Genomic DNA, 20,196 nt, shown 5'->3' on the forward strand with positions numbered 1-20,196 from the left:
TCCTTGGCCACACCAGGCCAGCAGGTTAGGCAAATACTTCTATTTAACAAGGAGTGATTATCTCAGTGGGGTCATTTCAACATCTAGAAATTGCCTCACTGACTTCAGAAGGCCCTCTGGCTTCTTTAATGAATCTTGTTTTCCAAAAACCTGTGTCTTTCTTTCTTTCTTTCCTTTTTTTTTTTTTAAGATTTATTTATTTATTTATTCAGAGAGAGCGAAAGAGAGGCAGAGACACAGGCATCAGAGAAGCAGGCTGCACGCAGGGAGCCCGACGTGGGACTCGATCCCGGGTCTCCAGGATCACACCCCGGGCTTCAGGCGGCGCTAAACCGCTGCGCCACCGGGGCTGCCCAACCTGTGTCTTTCTTAAAAAAAAAAAAATTTATTTGTTCCAGATCTTCATTACAGAAAATTCAGAAAAGCAAAATTTAAAATATAGCAAAGCAAAAATTGGTTTCTAGCAACCAAAGGTAACTACTATTAACATTTTAGTGTGTATTATTTATTTTTATCATTTAAGATTTGGGGAAGGGTCATATAAAAGAGAGACCATCACTGTGTAGTCTTCATATTTGTTTCTTGCTTGTTTATACTACCAGGATTTTTTTTTTTATTCTTTACACATTTTTTTCTAGTTTTATTGAGATATAATTGGCATCACTGTGTGAGTTTAAAGTATACAGAATAACGGTTTGGCTTACATGTATTGTGAAATTGTAACAGCATTTAGTTAGCATCCATCATCTCCTGTAGCTAGGATAAAAAGAGAAAGCAGAGAAAGAAAGATTTTTTTCCTCTGTGATGAGAACTCTCAGAATTTCCTCTCTTACCAACTTTCCTACAATGTCCTACAGCTGTGTTAACGAGGGTCATCATGCTGAAGGTTATATGCCTCGTAGTTATTTGTCTTGTAACTGGAAGTCTTTTGACTACCTATCTTATAGTTCTTCTCCCCCTACCTCCTACCTCTGTTAACTTCAATTCTGATCTCTTTCTCTGTGAGTTTTGTTTTGTTTTTAAGTTTCCACGGGTAAATGGATCATACAGTAAATACTGTCCTCTGTGTCCTCTGTCTAACTTATTTCACTTAGCATCATGCTCTCTGGGTCTACCTGTGTTGTTGCCAATGGCAGGATTTCCTTCTTTCTTATGGCTGAGTAATATTCCCGTGTGTGTGTGTGTGTGTGTGTGTGTACAAGTCATTGATGGACACTTGGATTGTCTTCATGTCTTGGCTATTGTAAATAGTGCTACTCTGAACAGGCAGGTGCAGATATCTTTTTGAGTTAGTATTTTCCTTTCTCTTGGAAATATTCCCAGAAGTGGACTGGCTGGATCATATGGTAGTTCTATTTTTTTTTTCACCCTCCATACTGTTTTCCATAGAGGCTATACCAATTTACAATCCCATCAACAGTTCACAAGTTTCTTTTTTCTCTGCATTCACACTAGAATTTATCTCTTCTCTTTTTCACGATGGCCATTCTAACAGGCATGAGGTGATACCTCATCGTGGTTTTGATTTGCATTTCCCTAATGATTAGTGATATTGCATATCTTTTCATATGGCTGTTGACCTTTTATATAGCTTCTTTGGAGAAATGTCTTTTTAGGTCTTCTTCCCATTTTTTTAAATGAATTTTTTGGTGTTTTGTTTTTTAGTTTATTTTTGTTTTTGTTTTGTTTTTTCTTTTGAGTTATTGAGTTCTTTGCATACTTTGGATATTAACCCCAATCAGATATATGCTTTGCAAATATTTTTTCCCATTCTCTAAGTTGTCTTTTCACTTGTTGATTATTGCTTTTGCTGTGCAGAAGCTTTTTTAAAAAAATATTTTATTTGTTTATTAGAGAGAGCGCACATGTGGGATGGTGGAGTGGCAGAGAGAGAGGGAGAAGGAGGCTCCCTGCTCCGCGCTCAATTCCTCAGCCCAATACGGGGCTTGATCCTAGGACCCTGGGATCATGACCTGAGCTAAAGGCAGATATTTAACTCACTGAGCCACCCAGGTGCTCCTACAGTGCAGACGCTTTTTAGCTTTATGTAGTTCTACTTGTTTGTTTTTTATTTATGTTGTTTGTGCTTTATGTATCATCTCCAAAAACTCATTGCCAAGACCCATGTCAAGGAGCTTTTTCCCTATGTTTTCTTCTAAGAGTTTCAGATCTTATATTTAAACTTTATTCATTTCAAGTTAATTTTTGTAAGTAGTGTAAGATATGAGTCTGGTTTCATTCTTTCACAGGTAAATATATGATTTTACCAGCACCATTTATTGAAGAAACTGTCTTTTCTCTTTTAAGTGTCCTTGGCTCCCTTGTCAAATATTAGTTGATTGTATATACTTGGGTTTATTCTTGATTTTGTTCCATTGATCTATTCATCTGTTTCTATGCCAGCACCATACTGTTTTGGTTACTATAGCTTTATAGTATAGCTTAAAATCGGAAGTGTTTTTCATTTTTTAAAAATCAACATATATTGCCTTTGGAACTTTTTCAAGAAGAATTTTTTTTAATATTTTATTTATTTATGAGAGAGAGAGAGAGAGAGAGAGAGAGGCAGAGACACAGGCAGAGGGAGAAGCAGGCTCCATGTACCAGGAGCCTGATGTGGGATTCGATCCCGGGTCTCCAGGATCGCGCCCTGGGCCAAAGGCAGGTGCTAAACCGCTGCGCCACCCAGGGATCCCAAGAAGAATTTTGAAATAGATATTAACCACGAGGTACTAAATGCCTAAGCCCTGCAGTGGTAGATTTTCAGACATTTGGGTGATAAAGGGCAATAACTGATCAGCTCTTCTCAAATACTATCTCCATACTTGGCCACCAACTCATGGTGGCAAGGCTTTTCCAGCATCCCCTCCCCCCCACACACACACACTGTAATACTATGAAAAAAACATGGACTTTGGAGTCAGTCACACCTGGCTTTGGAGCTCAACTCTGACATTTACTAGCTGCGTGATGTTGGGCAGTTTACCTAACCAATCAGAATCAAGTGTCACATTGTTAGGTGAGAATTCCACCTATTTCATCAATTGGCTATGATTATAGAATGGAGAATGCTGTTTTTTTTTTTTTTAACTTCTAATGCAATGCCTGATACACAATGAGTATGGAATCTAGATATCCATGGAGCATGGAAAACCCCATCTGGAGAAAAATGACCAATCACCTATTCAGCAAAATATCTTGAGTGCCTGTGGGGTTTTTTGTGTGTGGTTTTTTTTTTTTAAGATTTTTTATTTATTTATTTATGAAAGACACAGAAAGAGAGAGAGCGGCAGAGACATAGGCAGAGGGAGAAGCAGGCTCCCTGTGGGGAGCCTGATGTGGGACTCGATCCCAGGATGCTGGGATCATGACCTGAGCTGAAGGCAGATGCTCAACCACTGAGCCACCGAGGTGCCCTAGGTACCTGTGTTTTCAATGCTTTCTGGGTGAATGAGACACAATATTGTCTTCAGTGCCCCCAAGGAGCTCACAACTCAGTGCTGGATAAGATCAGGCTTGCAGTAAATATTTGTTAAATTTCATTTTTTGTTGTTGTTAAATTTCATTTTTCATGAAAATCTTTTCTTACAGTGCAAAATTTAAAAGTATAAAAGAATATATGATGCAAAGTCTCCCTCTTACAGCCCTAGCCCACCCCCTCATTCCTTGTCCTGTAGGCGGCTAAACTAATGACTTCCTTATGTGTCCATGCATAAATATTTAATGCATATACAAATGAATTGCATGTCTATTCTTCTATTCTCTCCTTTTAAAAAACAGATGCTAGCATACTGTCATGCTTGTCTCCATCTTGTTCTTTTTGCTTGACAATATACCTTGGAGACCACTCTGTATCTGTACATGAAAGTTTTCTCATTCCTTTTAATAACTATATAGTATTTCATTATATGGATGTTCTATATTTATAAAGCGGCCTTCTATTGATGGACAATCTTGTGCTATTACAAAAATTGTTGCAATGAAGTAAGCTTACATATATGGAAATATCCTGGAATTGAGGTAATGAAAATGTTCTGAAATATGATGGTTGCTTAACTCTGTAATATACTCAAAACCACTTAACTATATGCTTTGAAAGGGTGAATTTCACAGCATTTGAATTATATCTGAATTTTTTAAGGATTCAAATTAAAAAAAAAACTTTCTTCCTAGGGAAACATGCCAAAGCCTGAATATTTTTAATTATTTTTCCTTAGAAAATTAAAAAGCAGTTAATTTGCCTTTTTAAAGAACAGGGAACATTATACTTTTTAAAATCAATACCATGCAGGTGTGCCGGAGTGGTTCAGTTCGTTGAACATCCTACTCTTTGTTTTGGCTCAGGTTGCGGTCTCAGGGTCATGAGATCAAGCCCTGGTCAGTTCTGTAGTCAGGACAGAGTCTGCTTGAGGTTCTGTCCTTCTGTCCCTCCTGCCCCTGTGCTCTCTTTCTCTCTCTCTCTCTCAAATAAATAAAATATTTTTAAAAAAATTAAAAAAAATCAATACCACACATTTTCAAACTTTTCTTTAACTCCACACTAGGCCAGGAGGAAGAGAGTAGAAAGAAGTTACAATAAGAGGAGGAAGAAGAACCAGAGGGGAAATCGCGGAGGACAGTGACCTCAAGGCAAGCTGAGACTCAAAGAGGGTTGAGGGGAGCCTGGGACAAAAAAGCTGGAGATGCAGGACAGAAAGAGTGGAACAGAAATAAAGAGTAGGAGCTAGCAGAGAGAAGTTTCCAGGAGCCACTGTGACAGCTCTTAGATTCACCGGGGGTGGAGGGGAGCTGGGAAGTTCTCAGCTGACAGCCAGGAATAATGGAAAAGTAATTGAAATCTTTATTCCATCTCAAGAAAAAAGTGCCATAGGGCCACCTCAGTCAGAGCATAGCAGTGCTGCTTAAAGACCTCACTCTCGGGGCACCTGGGTGGCTCAGTGGTTGAGCGGCTGCCTTTGGCTCAGGTCATGATCCTGGGGTCCTAGGATCCAGTCGTGCTCCCTGCAGGGAGCCTACTTCTCCCTCTGCCTGTGTCTCTGCCTCTCTCTCTGTGTCTCCCATGAATAAAAAAAAAAAAAAAAAAAAAAAAAAAGACCTTACTCTCTGCCCTATGCACAGTGGCACATTCTCAGAGACTTTTTTCTCTGTGCAGGGGCTTATCTCCCTTACTCTCTGACCTTCCTCCTGCAAGCATCAATTCTTCACTCACCCGTGGCCCCACCTCAGTCAAGATGATTAATATATCCTTCATTCCAGAAAATTTCCCTGACCACTTCCCAATTCCTACCTCCTGCCTCTCCCCTGCTTTCTCCTACTATAAATTAGTGGCATTTTCTAACATAAACGGAAGTGTACAGCATGTACTCTTTTATAGTCTGGTGTCTCGCCCATATGCTAGCTATATTATTCTTTATTATGGCTGAGTAGGATTTCATTGTGTGTATACAACATTAGACTTTATTTTTTAATTTATTTTTAAGATTTTATTTATTCATTCGTGAGAGACACACAGAGAGGGGCAGAGACACAGGCAGAGGGAGAAGCAGGTCCCTGCAAGGGTCCAGTGTGGGACTCAATCCCAGGATGCCAGGATCATGACCTGAGCGGAAGGCAGATGCTTAACCACTGAGCTACCCAGGGGCCCCTATTTAAAAAAAAAAAATTTTTTTTTAAATTTATTTGAGAGAGAGAGAGAAAGCAGAGCAAGGGGAGGGAGGGGCAGAGGGAGAAGCAGCAGACTCCCCACTGAGCAGGGAGCCCAATGACCTGAGGCTCCATCCCAGGACCCCAAGATCATGACCTGAGCCAAAGGCAGCCGCTTAACCTACTGAGCCACCAAGGTGCCTCTAGACTTCACTTTAAAGATTAGGAATGCAGGACTCAGAGAGGGATGATATCTGATTAGTAGAAGACCTTAACAAAAATCCAGAACAGGGAGGAAAGAGGATCATGTTTTCCTAAAACCCAAATGCAATTTGCACTATGAAATCACATGGCTGCCACAACCACATAAGTAACCAAGTAAAACTGTGCTTGTTCCAATCTCTATGTCCAGATCTGATCAGGTCCTGGCTACAAAGGGAAGTGGGGCAGTTTAGCAGACATTACTTTTGGGGGGACTCAGAGAAATGAATCAACAGAGAAATGATTACACTAAACCCTTGGAGAGGTGAGGAATTGAGGGAAGAAGTGCCCCCACATTATTTTATAAGTAATAAAATGTCTTTTAGTTGCACCAGTTTGGATCAAACGAGCCACAGGACTTTAAAATGTGTCAACTGGAAAGCATAAATCCAAGGCAGAGTATTTCTTTTCCATCAGAATACTTCAAGATTTATTTTGTGCTCAAGATTAAAATTTAACATTCAAGATTGTCGATCCAGGAAAAATAAAACAAAAAAGGGTCATTGAGAACCTTCAGCACAACAGTTCAAAGAACTTAGAACATTATATCACAATCAGCAACGGTGTGTACCTCTGTAGGAGGGGACTTCAGGTGCTTTGAGTCCATGATAAATCTGCAGAACCAGCTCTGTGACTGACCTCTAACATCACCCATGCCCGAGTTGACAGTGAAAGCTTTCTTTCCATCTATCACTGTTTAGCTGTTTTGTGTCAAATTTCTACCCTGCCCAGAATCCTAGGTTGTCCCCAGTTTGATTGGACCTCAGGTATAACAGTCTAAAGAAATCTGAGACTTTGAGACTAAACTCCTAGTAGCCCGAGCAGCATCACTCATGCACCAGTATTACCATTAGACCCTTGCTACCCTGAGTGTGGGAAGCAGGAGGGCAGTGTTCCTATCATTTGGGAATTTCTTAAAAATGCAAATTCTTGACACTCCTCCCCTGTTAGAACGCACATGTTAACAAGATCCCAGCAATTTGTGTCACATTAAAGTAGGAGACGCCCATGTCTTGTCTAATGGTTCTTCAACCTCAGCACGCCTCAGAATTTCCTGGAGGCAGCTGCTGCTTGAATACCTGACCTGAGGGCCACAGTCGGAAAACCACTGCTCTGGCTCTAGAACTGGATGATTACAGAGTTTAAGTGGATCCTTTCCCATTTGCTGAGTTTGATGGAGAATCCCTACATCTTCCAACTCAGCCTACGACCAGAATCCAGGAAAGCTAACACTCCTCAGGGACTAGGACCATGGCCTCCTCCCGTGAGTTGTTTTAATATTGCCTCTTGTTTAAACAGAGCTGTGGACAAAAGGTTCTAGGGCCTCTGTATCAAAGCCAGAATAAATTTACGGCAGAGGCCCCATCCGGGAATGTGTTTTCTCCACCTTTAAACCAAACAGACCTGAGGAGTTACAGCTAAGAGCTATGGTGCTGGGAGCGCCCTACCTGAGAATGGGATAGGATGGGTGGGTGACCCTGCACCACCCCTTATGTAGAGTGTTTTATAAAAGCCTTTCAAGTCCAGGGCTTTTGTTGTGAGTCCTTCTTGGGAATGCTCAGAGCTCTTGAGTCCACTTGCGCCCTGCCTGGCACGATAGCCATACACCTCTGTACGAGCACACGCTGTGGAACACACCAAGGCCAACCATAGCCCTGGGACTCTAACTCAAAATCTGTACACTGTTGAATCCTGCTGCCTTTGTGTTATGAAGACATACCTCAATACATAGAAAAGAGACTTTAGACAAACAAAATTATCTTCAAACAGAAATATTTAACCAGGGGCACCTGGGTGGCTCAGTCAGTTAAGCGTCTGCCTTTATCTCAAGTCATGATCCCAGGGTCCTGGGATTGAGCCCCATGTTGGGCTCCCTGCTCTATGGGAGCCTGCTTCTCCCTCTCTTCCCCATTCGTGCTCTCTCTTGCTATATCTGTGTGTGTATGTGTGTGTGTGTGTCAAATAAATAAAATCTAAAAAAATAAAATAAAATAAAATGTAACCAAAGAAGGACACAAAAGCCATTCCAAATAGTAGAGATGAGTGTCAACTCGTAAGAGGTTGATTCGCTCTACCCTAATCACCCATTGGATGAGAGGAGGCAGATTATTTTCACTAAGATTACATCTCACAAATTATGAACTTATATCAAAATAGGCTTCAAGTAGAAATAATAACTGTCATTTTAGAATGCTTAGTATATATCAGGATCTGTGCTAAATGTTTACAGGTATTAATTCAATCCAAAAATATGAGGTTAAAAAAAATATGAGGTTAATATCACTATTATCCTCATTTTATAGATGTAGAAACTGAAAAACAGAATTATTACATATGTATTTTGCCTGAAGTTATGAAGGCAGTTTGATATCTAAACCTGTGTTCTCAATCATAGACCAAATGTGGCAGGCAGGTTCCAAAAACAACAGCTTGGTGCGGTAGGGAAAGAGTTGGGCCATTATTGTGCATGATAGGGGTTAAAGAAAACAAAGACAAAAAAAAAAAAAAAAACCCAAAACAATTTTTTTAACCACTGGAACTCTCTTTGCCTCCTTATTTATTTATTTATTTATTTATTTATTTATTTATTTATTTATTACTTAGAGGCATGGGGTGAGAGACAAAAATCTCATGAAGAACACTATTTCATAAGACTGATCAAAGGATAGCTCTTCTGGTGAAAGCCAGGCAGGGGCCCTGGACCCCTTCCCACCCTCACAGCCCCTTCTCCACCACACTCTGCTCCCACCCTGTATTCACTCATAGTGAGTGGTTCCACCTTGTTAGTCGCTGGTCTCAATATTTCCAGTCCCGAGTCCATTCCCGGCCCTCTTCCCACCTGGGATAACTAAGAAGTCCTTCCCCATTTCCAGTCATGAAAGATCAGGGCAAAATGGATCTGTCCATGGATGTGTCCTGGAGAGGAATGGTCCTGGGGGTGCACGGCCTTTGAAAGATGGATGGAATACTTTAAGTAGGACAAATTTTACTGAGCATCCAAAATTATAGTTAGTGGTTGAAAGAAATGGTGGGAAATGTTTAGAAAATATTGTAATAGGGACTCCAGGAAGAGTGTTGAGTCTGAGTACCTGGTGTCTATTTATGTAAAAATCCAGCCCAACTTGCAATTGTGTGCAGGCATGATTGTATACATTAAGTGTTAATGGATTGGTGTTACTCTAAACCCAAGTCATTAATGGATTGGATATATTTTGGGGGGAGGGAGCACAGTGCTAACCCAAGCACTTGTTCATGGAGTTCCTACACCCCACCCCCTCCACAACTGAAGATTTCAGTGCCCGAGGCTTGGGCAGCTCCATAAAAAAAACTACTATCCACAGCACTCTCGTGAAGGGACCTCAGGTGGATCACTCCAGGGACCAAAGTGGCAAGTGACTTGCTGCTTTCTCCATGCCATCCCAAAAGGCCTGTAGCTGCCATTCTGTGTCACTCAGCTGGCTGGGCCAATCAGGGTCAGTCTTGAGGAGAGGCTAGCATATCCAGACTTTTCTACTTGGGCATTGAGCTTCTGGAGTGGCAGGAATTCAAAAGGCCATATTGGTCCCTTTTATGTAGTCTGGTCAATCAATGACTGGTTGGACCCCTTTAGTGATCTTGGCGGAGGATGGTTCTCACCTTCTAAAAAAAGCCCTTTAGGGACGCCTGGGTGGCTCAGCTGTTGAGCATCTGCCTTTGGCTCAGGGTGTGATCCCTGGGTCCCCCCCGCGTTGGGCTCCTTGTAGGGAGCCTGCTTCTCCCTCTGCCTATGTCTCTGCCTCTCTCTCTGTGTCTCTCATGAATAAATAAACAAAATCTTAAAAAATTAAATAAAATAAAAATTAAAAAAATTTTAAAACTCTTTGACCTTTTAATCACCTTTAGCATCCTGGTAGACATTTTCAGTCTCTTTTCCTTCACAATGTATATTTGAATTTGTGCCTTGTTTTTCTTGTACCTACTTATAAGCATTTTCCCATGTGTTAATTACTTTTCATAAGCAACAAATAATCTTGAGTGAGGTAAGTAAATTTATCTGCACACTTGGTTTCTTCATGTGTACAATAGGCAATTGTATGGTGCAACAGCCACCTGGAAGGTTTTTAAAACACAGATTGCTGGGCCCCACCTCCAGAATTTCTGCTTCAGTGGGTCTGGAGTGGGGCCTGGGAATTTGCACACCCAACAAGTTCGCTGCAGATGCTGATGCTGCCAGTCAGAAGACCACACTTGCAGAACCAGTGAAATGAGGAGATTGAGTTGTGGGATTTCCAAGGTCACTGCTGGTTTCAAAATCTAAGTGTTTGCATATTTTTCAAATTCTTTAAGAAAACTCAACCAACTCTTAAAACACATGACTTTTCTAAACTCTAACAAAACCTCATGATTTTTTTTTTAAATTTTTTTAATTTTTATTTATTTATGATAGTCACAGAGAGAGAGAGAGAGAGAGAGAGAGAGAGAGAGAGGCAGAGACACAGGCAGAGGGAGAAGCAGGCTCCATGCACCGGGAGCCCGATGTGGGATTCGATCCCGGGTCTCCAGGATCACGCCCTGGACCAAAGGCAGGCACCAAACCGCTGCGCCACCCAGGGATCCCAGATCGTCTACCTTTTAAAAGTAATTGTTTCCACTTGCAACTCGTACGCATTCCATACTTGCTTCTCCTTGAAGTTACCTGGATTTTTAAAAGGATATCTTTAAAGGACAATTAGACTTCTATCTAATACTTTATTTTTTTTCTTTACATAGTTCCATACGTATTGAAGAGCTGTGCGGAATTTATAGAGACTCACGGCATCGTGGATGGAATTTATCGGCTTTCGGGAGTCACCTCAAATATACAAAGGCTAAGGTAAGCTAGAAGATAATAGCTCCCCAAAGAATTCTCCCATGATCCTTCTTCTGTCCATACCTCTGTCTGCCAAGGTTGGGAGTACCAAAAACCCAAAGCAGTTGTGGGAAGGGTAGCAGAGCAGAAGATCAAGTGTGATGTTTTCAGATGTCGAGCTGTTCTTAATCTAATCAGGAAATCCTCTAGTCTGATGTAATTCTTTCCAACAAAAGCTCCTGAGAGGGTTTTTAATCTGCTTTTTTGTCTTGTGCCAGGTTTATCCTTCTTAGGTGGATTCGGTTGAACTCAAATGATTTAAATCGCAAGTTAGGATAACATCATTTGTTATCATTCACTTGCCTACCCAGAGCTCAGTTAGATCCTGGTTACACGGTGTTCAGAACTTGAAGACGATATTAGTTTTTCTGTTGGCACACACTCAACATTTGGTTTTTCAGTTGGTCGGGAAATCAAAAATCTGCATGATTGTGCATTTCTCTCGTTGAGGCCGAGATCTGGAAAATTAGGGATAGTTGAACTATTTCCAATTCTATAGGTTTATCCTAAACAATTCTAAAATATATCCTAGAGCTTTTTGGAAGAAATATCTATCACATTGAATTAAGAGTACAATAGCCTTCACACAAAACACAGATATGTATGTGCATGTTTTATATGTATTACATATATATATATATATATATATATATATATACACAATAAAAGAAGTAGATATATAGTACATATAGAATGTTTTATCAGGTGTTATTTGTGTGTATTTATTATACATTTAGTTATAAGTGTAGACTTTTAAAACAACAAAAACAAAGAAATAATCAATTAAAAATTTAAAAATAATAAATGATAAATAAAAATAAATAAATAAAACAATAAAAACATTCATGTTACCAGATTAATCCATTAAATTTAATAGTTGGTATAGTTAATTCATCTTCTTCTTCCTCTGATTTGATTTTCTGCCCCTCCCCCTCATTTCACAATTGTAATGACATTATACCAAAGGAATAAGACATCCTTTTTACTCCTGGAGAACTGGTGGCTGTTAAAAACTAATTGGTTTGTTGCAATCGTAGATTTTAACAGATCTATGTGCTTACATAATTTCACGAATTTACTCGCGTGATATTTTTTAGAGTTTCAACAACAAATACTTTTTAATGTTTTACTCTTAGCTCTGAAATTTGCTGCACCGTAGCTGGTATGGTGGGAGAACACTTGGGCAATAGCCAATTCTTTTTCATTAAAGGACCAACCTTAGCCTCAACAGGGATATTCTGGCTAAATCAATGAATTATTCTTGTTCTGCTCCTCTGCTCTCTTTTAAAAAACAAAACAAACACACACCCATGAATTTATAAGGCCGATACAGGGTTTTCTTTTTGGAGCCCCACCCCTCTCCTTTCAGGTTCCAACAGCATCTGGGATTTCCCCACCCTTTGTTAGACATCTGAACCAGGTGACAGGAAAAGGGGCAGCAAGCTGTTTTGAAGTGCTGGCTCTGAGAGTCCCTGTTGAGTTTGCCACCAATTGGCCACCAAATGAATCCTCTCGAGAAACCTAACTTCTCCTCTGTATGGAAGCTCAAATTTGTCATTTTTTAAACAGATTTTTTAACTTGGAAGCATATATTATTTGAGGCAGTCTATTCACATCACCTTAGTAAAGAAATCCTTTTTTAATTAGAAACAAGGCCTGGAATCTGATGTTGTTCCGAAACACCCCCCTGTACATTGTTCACAAGATACTTATACTCTCATCTATCCCGTGAGAGTCAGTATCAGGCAGCTTAGAAGGGTTTGAGTCTCCAGATAAAACAAGTTTGTTGACGTGAGTATATGGAGATGAATGATAACAATCTGACTCACCCTGATTTTGGTCTCTCCTCCAAGATAGAGAAGTTCATTTAGAACAATATTTTGGAGAACTGAAATCTCAACAGGCTTTTCTGGCAAACTGTTTTCATATTTCCCCTACTGTTCATAACTGAAACTGAGACATAATGGCCTGAGAAATCCATTTGTACATGGGCATTATGTTTTTCTAATGAAGGCAGCTTTTACAGGGAAGATCCAGACCTGAAGTGGAAGTCTTCCCCTGCTTTCCCTATGCGAAGAATAGAAGGTCATTTTGATCAAGGTCAAAAATAGAGTCAGATCAGCAGTTTAGGGTCTTTTTACCCCTTAGCAGCCAAGCAGCTGCTGACATGGAACACATGCTCCTGGGATTGTTATGTCTCTGTCTGTGTTGTTTCAGGCAAGAGTTTGGCTCAGATCAATGTCCAGATCTGACAAGGGAAGTGTACCTCCAGGACATTCACTGTGTGGGCTCACTCTGCAAGCTCTACTTTAGGGAGCTGCCCAACCCTCTCCTGACTTATGAGCTCTATGAGAAATTCACGGTGAGTGTTTGGATTTCCATTATGGTTACTGGGTGGGACTCATGGACTGGCCAAGGAGAGTTTCAGCACTGAAATAACAATAATAAAACTCACCAGATGGTTGACATTATCTTAGCCAGGTAATGGAAGTAAGATGCCATAGTGAGGAAGGTAAGGTAGTGGGTCCATTGGCTACATTTTTCCTTTTTTAGAGTTTCAGAATCATGTTTATTTGTTTCAAGAGCTGAATTAGAATGATCCCTGTGTTTACTTAACCAAATGTGCCTCACTGTAGAGGGGAAACTAAGAACGAGAGATGTGAAATGACTGGACCGATGTCACACAGCCGGACAGGAATGTGAGACTCCAGATATACATCTACTGCTAGTTTATTTTTATCAAGCTTCTCCTTCTGTATTTCTTTTGGAGGTTGGGGAATGAGGTGGGCAAGTAGAGGTGGGAGAGAGGACAAACCCAAGTCAAGGGAGAGATCAGAAAGCTGAAAAGAAAAAAAATTAAAAAATTAAAAAAAGAAAGCTGAAAAGAGAAAAGAATCCAGGAAATGCATCCAAAAGAAAGTGTAGGCTGGGCCCATGAGTTGGGTTGGTGAAGAGTGGATGGGCAGGACACCTTACTGGCAGCTCTGTGGTTACCAAATAGGGGCATCTGTAGAAAAAGTAGAAAAAATAAATTCTTACAGAATGTCTGTAGAGATAGCATTAAATATCAGACTCGAACATTTGGCTGCTGGGGTGAAGGTGTAGAGTAGGAGGAGAAATGGGTTTAACCAAGATTGAGGCTCAGCTAAAAAAAGGGGGGGTGAGAAACTTGAGGGTGTATGCAAGAGAGTGATTAAGAGTTGACCATGGAATTTCGTCTGAATAAGAAGGGAAGTGAGACTGTAAGGCAGTGAGTAACAGTGAAAAAGTACTATCGGTGGATCATTCATTCCAAAGAGGTCAATAGACTGTTACAGTGGGATGGTCAAAGGGGATATTTGAAATTAAGATTATGGAGGAGTTGCAATTATTGGTAAGGACCAGATCTAAACTCTAACATGGAAAGCAATCTTTCTCATAACTCCTGTAATAAACTTATTTTGAGCATATAAAAAGTTCTTCAATTCCAAGTGATATAGGAATAAATGGATACATTTTGAAATATATATTTCAAACATATATTTGGACCATTAAAATATATTTAAGAGTTTCCAATAATAGAGGGAAACACTCATAATCTTAACTGGAAAAGATCAGATGCCTAACTGTATATTAAAATGTAATTAAAGGGAAAGATGTTCCAAGAATTAATAGCCATTTATTTCAATGATGAGATTATTGTTTTCCCTGCTTATTTAGACTTTAACTTTCAAAATCTCATCTACTAAAAGTACGTTAATTTTTTTAATGAAAAAAATTTAGGCCCAAACACAAAAAACTTGGGTCTAGAGGTGCTACTGGAGAAGCCAACATATACCAGGTGATGTGAAGTGTCAGGGTTTGTGGACCTTAAGAGATCTAAGGGGACCTCAAGATCTAAGGCTGAAGACAAATGCCCCCTCCTCTCTGAGTGGAAGTCAAAAATAATGGCAGCCTCTAACCATTGAAACCACAGAGGAGTCTTTGCCAGGAACCAGGAGGAAAAGTCATGGGTCTCATGTGAATCTGCCAGATTATAATCACCATCACCATATGTGATTATTTCATCATTTTAGAGGTAATCATATTTGGTAAAAGTTTGGAAAATAGAGGAAAGTAGAAAGGAACCTTTTGTCTCCTCTCTTAAACACCAAAAATAACTACCAAAGTAACGTTTGGGTACTTCTTTCACTCTTTTATTGCTTGCATAGTGTTTTTGTTGTGTTTTGTTTTCCCAAATTGAAATAGAATTTTATTGCAAAAATGTAAGCAATACAAAAAAGCATAAGGGAGAAAGTATAAATCCCTGGAAATCCAACACCCCAGGCATATCTGCTGATGACATTTCAGGAGACATCATTACAGATCTCTTGCTGTCTCTCAAGCTCTCTCAATCTGTCTCTTTCTTTCTGCCTACTTGCCCTTTTCAATACTGTATCGCTGCTTTGGTACATTAACTCAACAGTACAACCATCTTTCTGTGCTCACAAATAGAGAAACCCTATTTTTACAGAGAAGTTTATCATATGTGTAATGAATTTCTGAAGCCAGTTTCCTACTGATGGGCATTTAGACTTTTTGTTTCTCAACACTTTGCTTTTAAAAAAATAATATGATAATAAATATTTTTTGTATCTTTGTCCATTTCTCTGTTTATATTTTTAGGGAAAAAATAGATTTAGATTCACTGAGTAAAAAGCTCTTATTTAAAATTTTGTTATGTATTACCAAACTGTTCTCCAGAGAGATAAGAACAGTATTTTTTCTGCAGCCTCACTAATACTGGGTATTTGTTAAATTATCTGCCAATCTGAGTTAACTAAAAATATATCTTATTTTTGTTTTAATTTGTGCATAAGACTTTATTGTCTTTTTCTGCATAGTTTTAATCCTCTGATCAGTATAATAGTACATCTTAGAATATGATAGAGTAGAATATCATCATGTTAAAGAACAGAATGAGTCTAATTTATTTTAACTATATTTCATTTTATGATAGTTGGAAGTAGATAAGAATTCTTGTCTGGAAACTTCAAAAATACAGTTTTTTCTTAAATCGTGCTTATAGGCTCAGAACAAAACCCATATTTATCACTTCCCACTTTTGTTCCCTAACATTGCTAATCATTCTGTTCTCCCACAGCAACATGGTAATACCAAAGCAACATTATTTTCCATTTGTCATCAAATTTCCAGGAATCTAACAAGGTATTGACACTAAAAAAATAAAATAAAATAAAAATTTTTTGCTGTGCAACTGACTTCTACATAGGTAGGATCTAGTGACATCAATGATGTTGAAAATTTTATCATTTAATTGATTTCTTTGATCACAATAACAAATTAAGATAATATAAGCAAAACTTCTTCAGGAATGTGGAAATAACTGTTAACATTGTCACACATTCTTAAAATGATTTATTTAAACCCACTGGCACAGCTAAAGTAGAATACTATCTCAATGGAAAAATAGAATTAGAGAAATATTAATTGAATAATAATAATTAATTAATTTATTAAATAAATAAATGTGAATTGACTGGACACCTCAGAAACTCATTAGAAATACTATTGAGTATCCTAAAGTGCTCATATGTTTTAAATACAGTAACTCTATTTTTAGGACTACATTCTAAGATAATAATAAGATGTATACACACATAACTGACTCCTAAATACTTTATTGCAGTAGTATAATACCAAAATTTGGGGATTGTGTGTCTAACAATAAGGTAAGGAATAGGTTAAATAAATTATGATAAATATATTATTTTTGATCCTGGATAGCCATGAAAAGTCACATTTCTGAAGGATATTTATTGGCCACAATGTAAAATTAAATGGAAGAAAGCAATATGTGCAACTGAATAGGAAGTGATGCCAGCGTTCATATTTGGTGCTGGGAAGTCGGGCAGATTGCTTCTTTTATGCTTCACACATGAATAGGTTAATAATAATGTCTGGATGGTAGGCTAGCAAGTGATTTTTAATTCCTTCATACTTCATATTTTAATTTTAAGTACACATATTAGTTTCCTGTAGCTGCTGTAACAAGTCAGCACGAACTTAGTGGCTTAAACAACAGAAATTTGTTCTTTCTCAGTTCAAGAGCCCAGAAGTCTGAAATCAATTTCCCTGACCTGAAATCAAGGTGTGAGCAGGGCGGTGCTCCTTCCAGAGACTCTCGGGAGGGAGGGTGGGGGGAGGTGTTCCTCACTTCTTCCAGCTTCTGGTGGCTGCCAGCACTCATGGCTTGTGGCCACATCACTCCCACCTCTGCTTCCGTGATGGCATTGTCCTCTCCTCTTCTATCCTGTGTCAGATTTCCTTCTGCCTCCCTCTTACAAGGATAGTTGTGATTGCATTTAGGGCCCATCGGATTAATCAGGATCATCTCAACTAAAAATCTTTAATTGAATTCCATCTGCAAAGACTTCTTTCCCAAATAAAGTAACACCTACAGGTTCCAGAGATTAGGACCTGATATCTTTGGGAGCAGTTGTTCAACCTACTATATTACCTTTTATTTTTATCAAGTAAGAAAAAGAAAGTTCATTTTAGGAATAATTCAACTTTGGTCAGATTGATTCAGCTGGAATCATTATACCCAAAAGAAAAGTTGCTGATTTGGGACTTTTAGAGAAGGCAGTCTAGAGGGGTGTTTAATTTTGTATTACATTTATGTTGAACTAACTTCTTAGTGGATCAGTCTCCCTCATTCAACTGCCAGCTTCCTGAGGGCAGAAACTGTTCATTTTGCTCATTCTTGTTTTCCTTTCTCTGCTCTCCAGCTACTGGAAAATGTTGGGACTGTTTACCTAGTAAGCCTTTGCTGACAGGTTTGTGAACCCACACACATCATTTAAACTGTCACTTGAGGTGGGTGACGAGTGTGTGGCAGGAGGCAAAAGCGGACTGGCTGGGAGCTCAAGAGAGCTGCCCCTGGGCGAGGGGGTGGGGGGTAGGGGGTGGAAGTGGGCAGTGACCAGCTGCCTCTGGTTTGCCTAGGACTTTCCCAGTTTTAACACTGAAAGTCCTATGTCCCAGGGAACCCTTAATCTCAGGCAAACCAGGATAACGGGAAACTGCAGGTGGACAAGATCACGTTAATTCTAGCTGGGGCACAGGGGGTGCCTACCCTGGCAAAATGCAAAGGCAGAGAAGCGACTGGTGGCAAAACAAGGAAGCAATTCATTTCAGGGAGGCCAACACCAGGGGGACCGCGGACTAGCATCTCCAAGACTGTCTCCAAAGACCCAAAAATACTTTGCAGGTTTATATAAGGAAAATGTAGGGAAAAGGTGGGTGGGTACGTGCAGGTGGGTAGTGAAGGTCAAACAGGTCTTTGTCTTGGGGTCAGTCACGGGGTCTTGCTGGCTCAAGAACAGTCCTTCGGGCTTGAGGGATAGCTTTGATTCCCTCAGGGATGCTTTGCCCACAGGGTCTTTTGCCTGGGGGAACAGATAAGCTGGAAAGAAGAACTTAATCAGTTGAAAGTTTGAGGTCAAATGGAGATAGCCAAAATTCTCTTTCATAATCAGGCTTGTGGGACAAAGACATAAAGGTGTAAGGACTGTCTGGAAGGACACACAGAGGTAGTTACCTCTGGAGACCACCTCTGAAGGTCTGCAGTAGGCAGGAAGACTTTCTTCTGGGTGTTCCTTTGGTTGCTTTCATTCTTTAAATTGTGTGCATGAATTACTTTTTAGTCTAATAACTTAAAATAATTTACTGTAGTTGTAGCTGGGGTGCAGTTGGAAAGGAGAGGCATGGGTTGGTTATCCACCCTGGTGACAGAGCTGCCCAGGCAGCAGGACCTGAACTATAAGGGCGACAGTAGAATTCAGGTAAACAGATAAAGCAAGAGCAAGGGACCCACCAGAAGGAGCGAGAGTCCAATCTTGGACCAAGTCCACAAAGGGCAAGGAAGCCAGTGTTATTGATACTGATTGGAAGAGAGCAAGTAGTCACAGATTCATCCTCGGTCTTTTAAAATTTAACTGTTAGCCAGATGAGCTTGGCAAAAGTTGAGTGAAATTCTCTCTCTGGCAAAAAACGGGGGTAGGCAAAGTTTCAACTCCCCTTCCCCAATTCCCTGGTGCTGGGTTCAGCCAACCTAATGGGAGAACACGGAACGAAGAATAGGTTTGTAGGACTGGACCCCTCTAGGAGAAACTACAGGATCCAGAGGGCTTCTGAAGAGGATGGGGAGAGGCTGTGAACAATGAAATAAACAAGAATCCCAAATGGGACCCGCAGGCATTAGGGGGAGGGCCCGCCCAGCCTCGCAGAACAGAGATGACTAACAGCTTCCTAAAATATCAAAGAAACTTTCCATGAGGGCTATTAAATTGACCTGCACCTTTATTCCCCAGATACATTTTTAGAAAAAGTTTGCTGAGAGGAAGAGAGGCTTCCCACCCTTCCCTCTTTGCAGGATAGAATGTGGGAGGGTCTACACCGCATTCCACGGCCTCTCTTTCCTCAGAGCTTCTTTCCCCTGGCTCCCCTCCTGAGGCCCTCAGGAAGACCGCAGGTGTAAGGGTTCCTGCTCCAGGTCCCATTCTTGTTCCCACCCTCCACCACCTCCTCCATATCTCGAAAATGGAGGATTTCGACAGAGATCATGCTTATGCTGGCTCAATTCTCAGGCTTGCACTCCCACGGGAGGATTGGGACGCCCGCGACTGTCACCCTCCTGGTTCCTCCTTTCTCCCACCAGTGCTTAGGAAGCAAAATCTCAAGTGCTCCCATGTGGAGAGTTTTGACAGCCTTTTAAAACAGCTGATGTCTGTGTATGTCTTGCTGCAATTAAATTGAAAGGGGAGATGAGAAGGGAGAAAAGGAAAGGAAAAAGAAAATTGATGGACAAAGCCCTGGCATGACGTCCCCCTTAGACGGAGTGCCTCCTGGGTGCCAGGCCCTGCGCTAGGCACTAGGACTCATCACATCCTGCTCTTGCAGAGCTTACGTCTAGCGTGGGAGACTGGCAATAAGCAATGGATGGAATAAATGAGTATGTGATGCAGCAGCAGTGATGGTGGGAGGGCTGTGGGAAACAGTGGAGACAGGCAAGGGGGCTGAGAAGGCCAGGCTGGGGCAGCGCTTAGGGCTTCTCTAAGTTAGAACAGAGCAGACACAGCAGGTGTGGCCTAGAATAGGCCCTAGAATAGGGCCTCGCATAACAGAAAGTGCCCAATAAATTTCCTTCTACTTTTCTATGCTTGAAAATACTCATTATTGAGAGTATGAGCTGCAGCCTTCACACACAAGCAAAAAATGGCAGCTGAAGCCTGAGCAGAAGTAAGCGATATAAGAAAACTATACGACACTTAGGATCCTGTTTCTGGTTGTATTGCAAGGGGCGGTATTTATCAAATTAAGGACTGTATTTCCTGATTTTACTTTTCCTTATATACAAATGT

General features: G+C 40.3%; 1 protein-coding gene across 4 annotated transcripts in view; it reads left to right on the plus strand.

The window, feature by feature from the left end:
- ARHGAP31 (Rho GTPase activating protein 31) overlaps window positions 1-20,196 on the plus strand; it is a 111,314-nt gene that overhangs the window by 55,990 nt on the left and 35,128 nt on the right. For 2 of the 4 annotated variants that reach the window (XM_049105539.1, XM_049105541.1), the window contains exons 1-3: window positions 10,389-10,521; window positions 10,654-10,756; window positions 13,010-13,154. In XM_049105539.1, coding sequence (XP_048961496.1) covers window positions 10,404-10,521; window positions 10,654-10,756; window positions 13,010-13,154 — 366 coding nt within the window. In that variant the 5' untranslated portion in view covers window positions 10,389-10,403. Of the gene's footprint in view, window positions 1-10,388; window positions 10,522-10,653; window positions 10,757-13,009; window positions 13,155-20,196 lie in introns of those variants that run through there. The other 2 variants (XM_025476531.3, XM_049105540.1) reach the window with 1 other exon arrangement.

Source organism: Canis lupus, chromosome 33 (assembly GCF_003254725.2).
Source record: "Canis lupus dingo isolate Sandy chromosome 33, ASM325472v2, whole genome shotgun sequence".
NCBI lineage: Eukaryota > Metazoa > Chordata > Mammalia > Carnivora > Canidae > Canis > Canis lupus.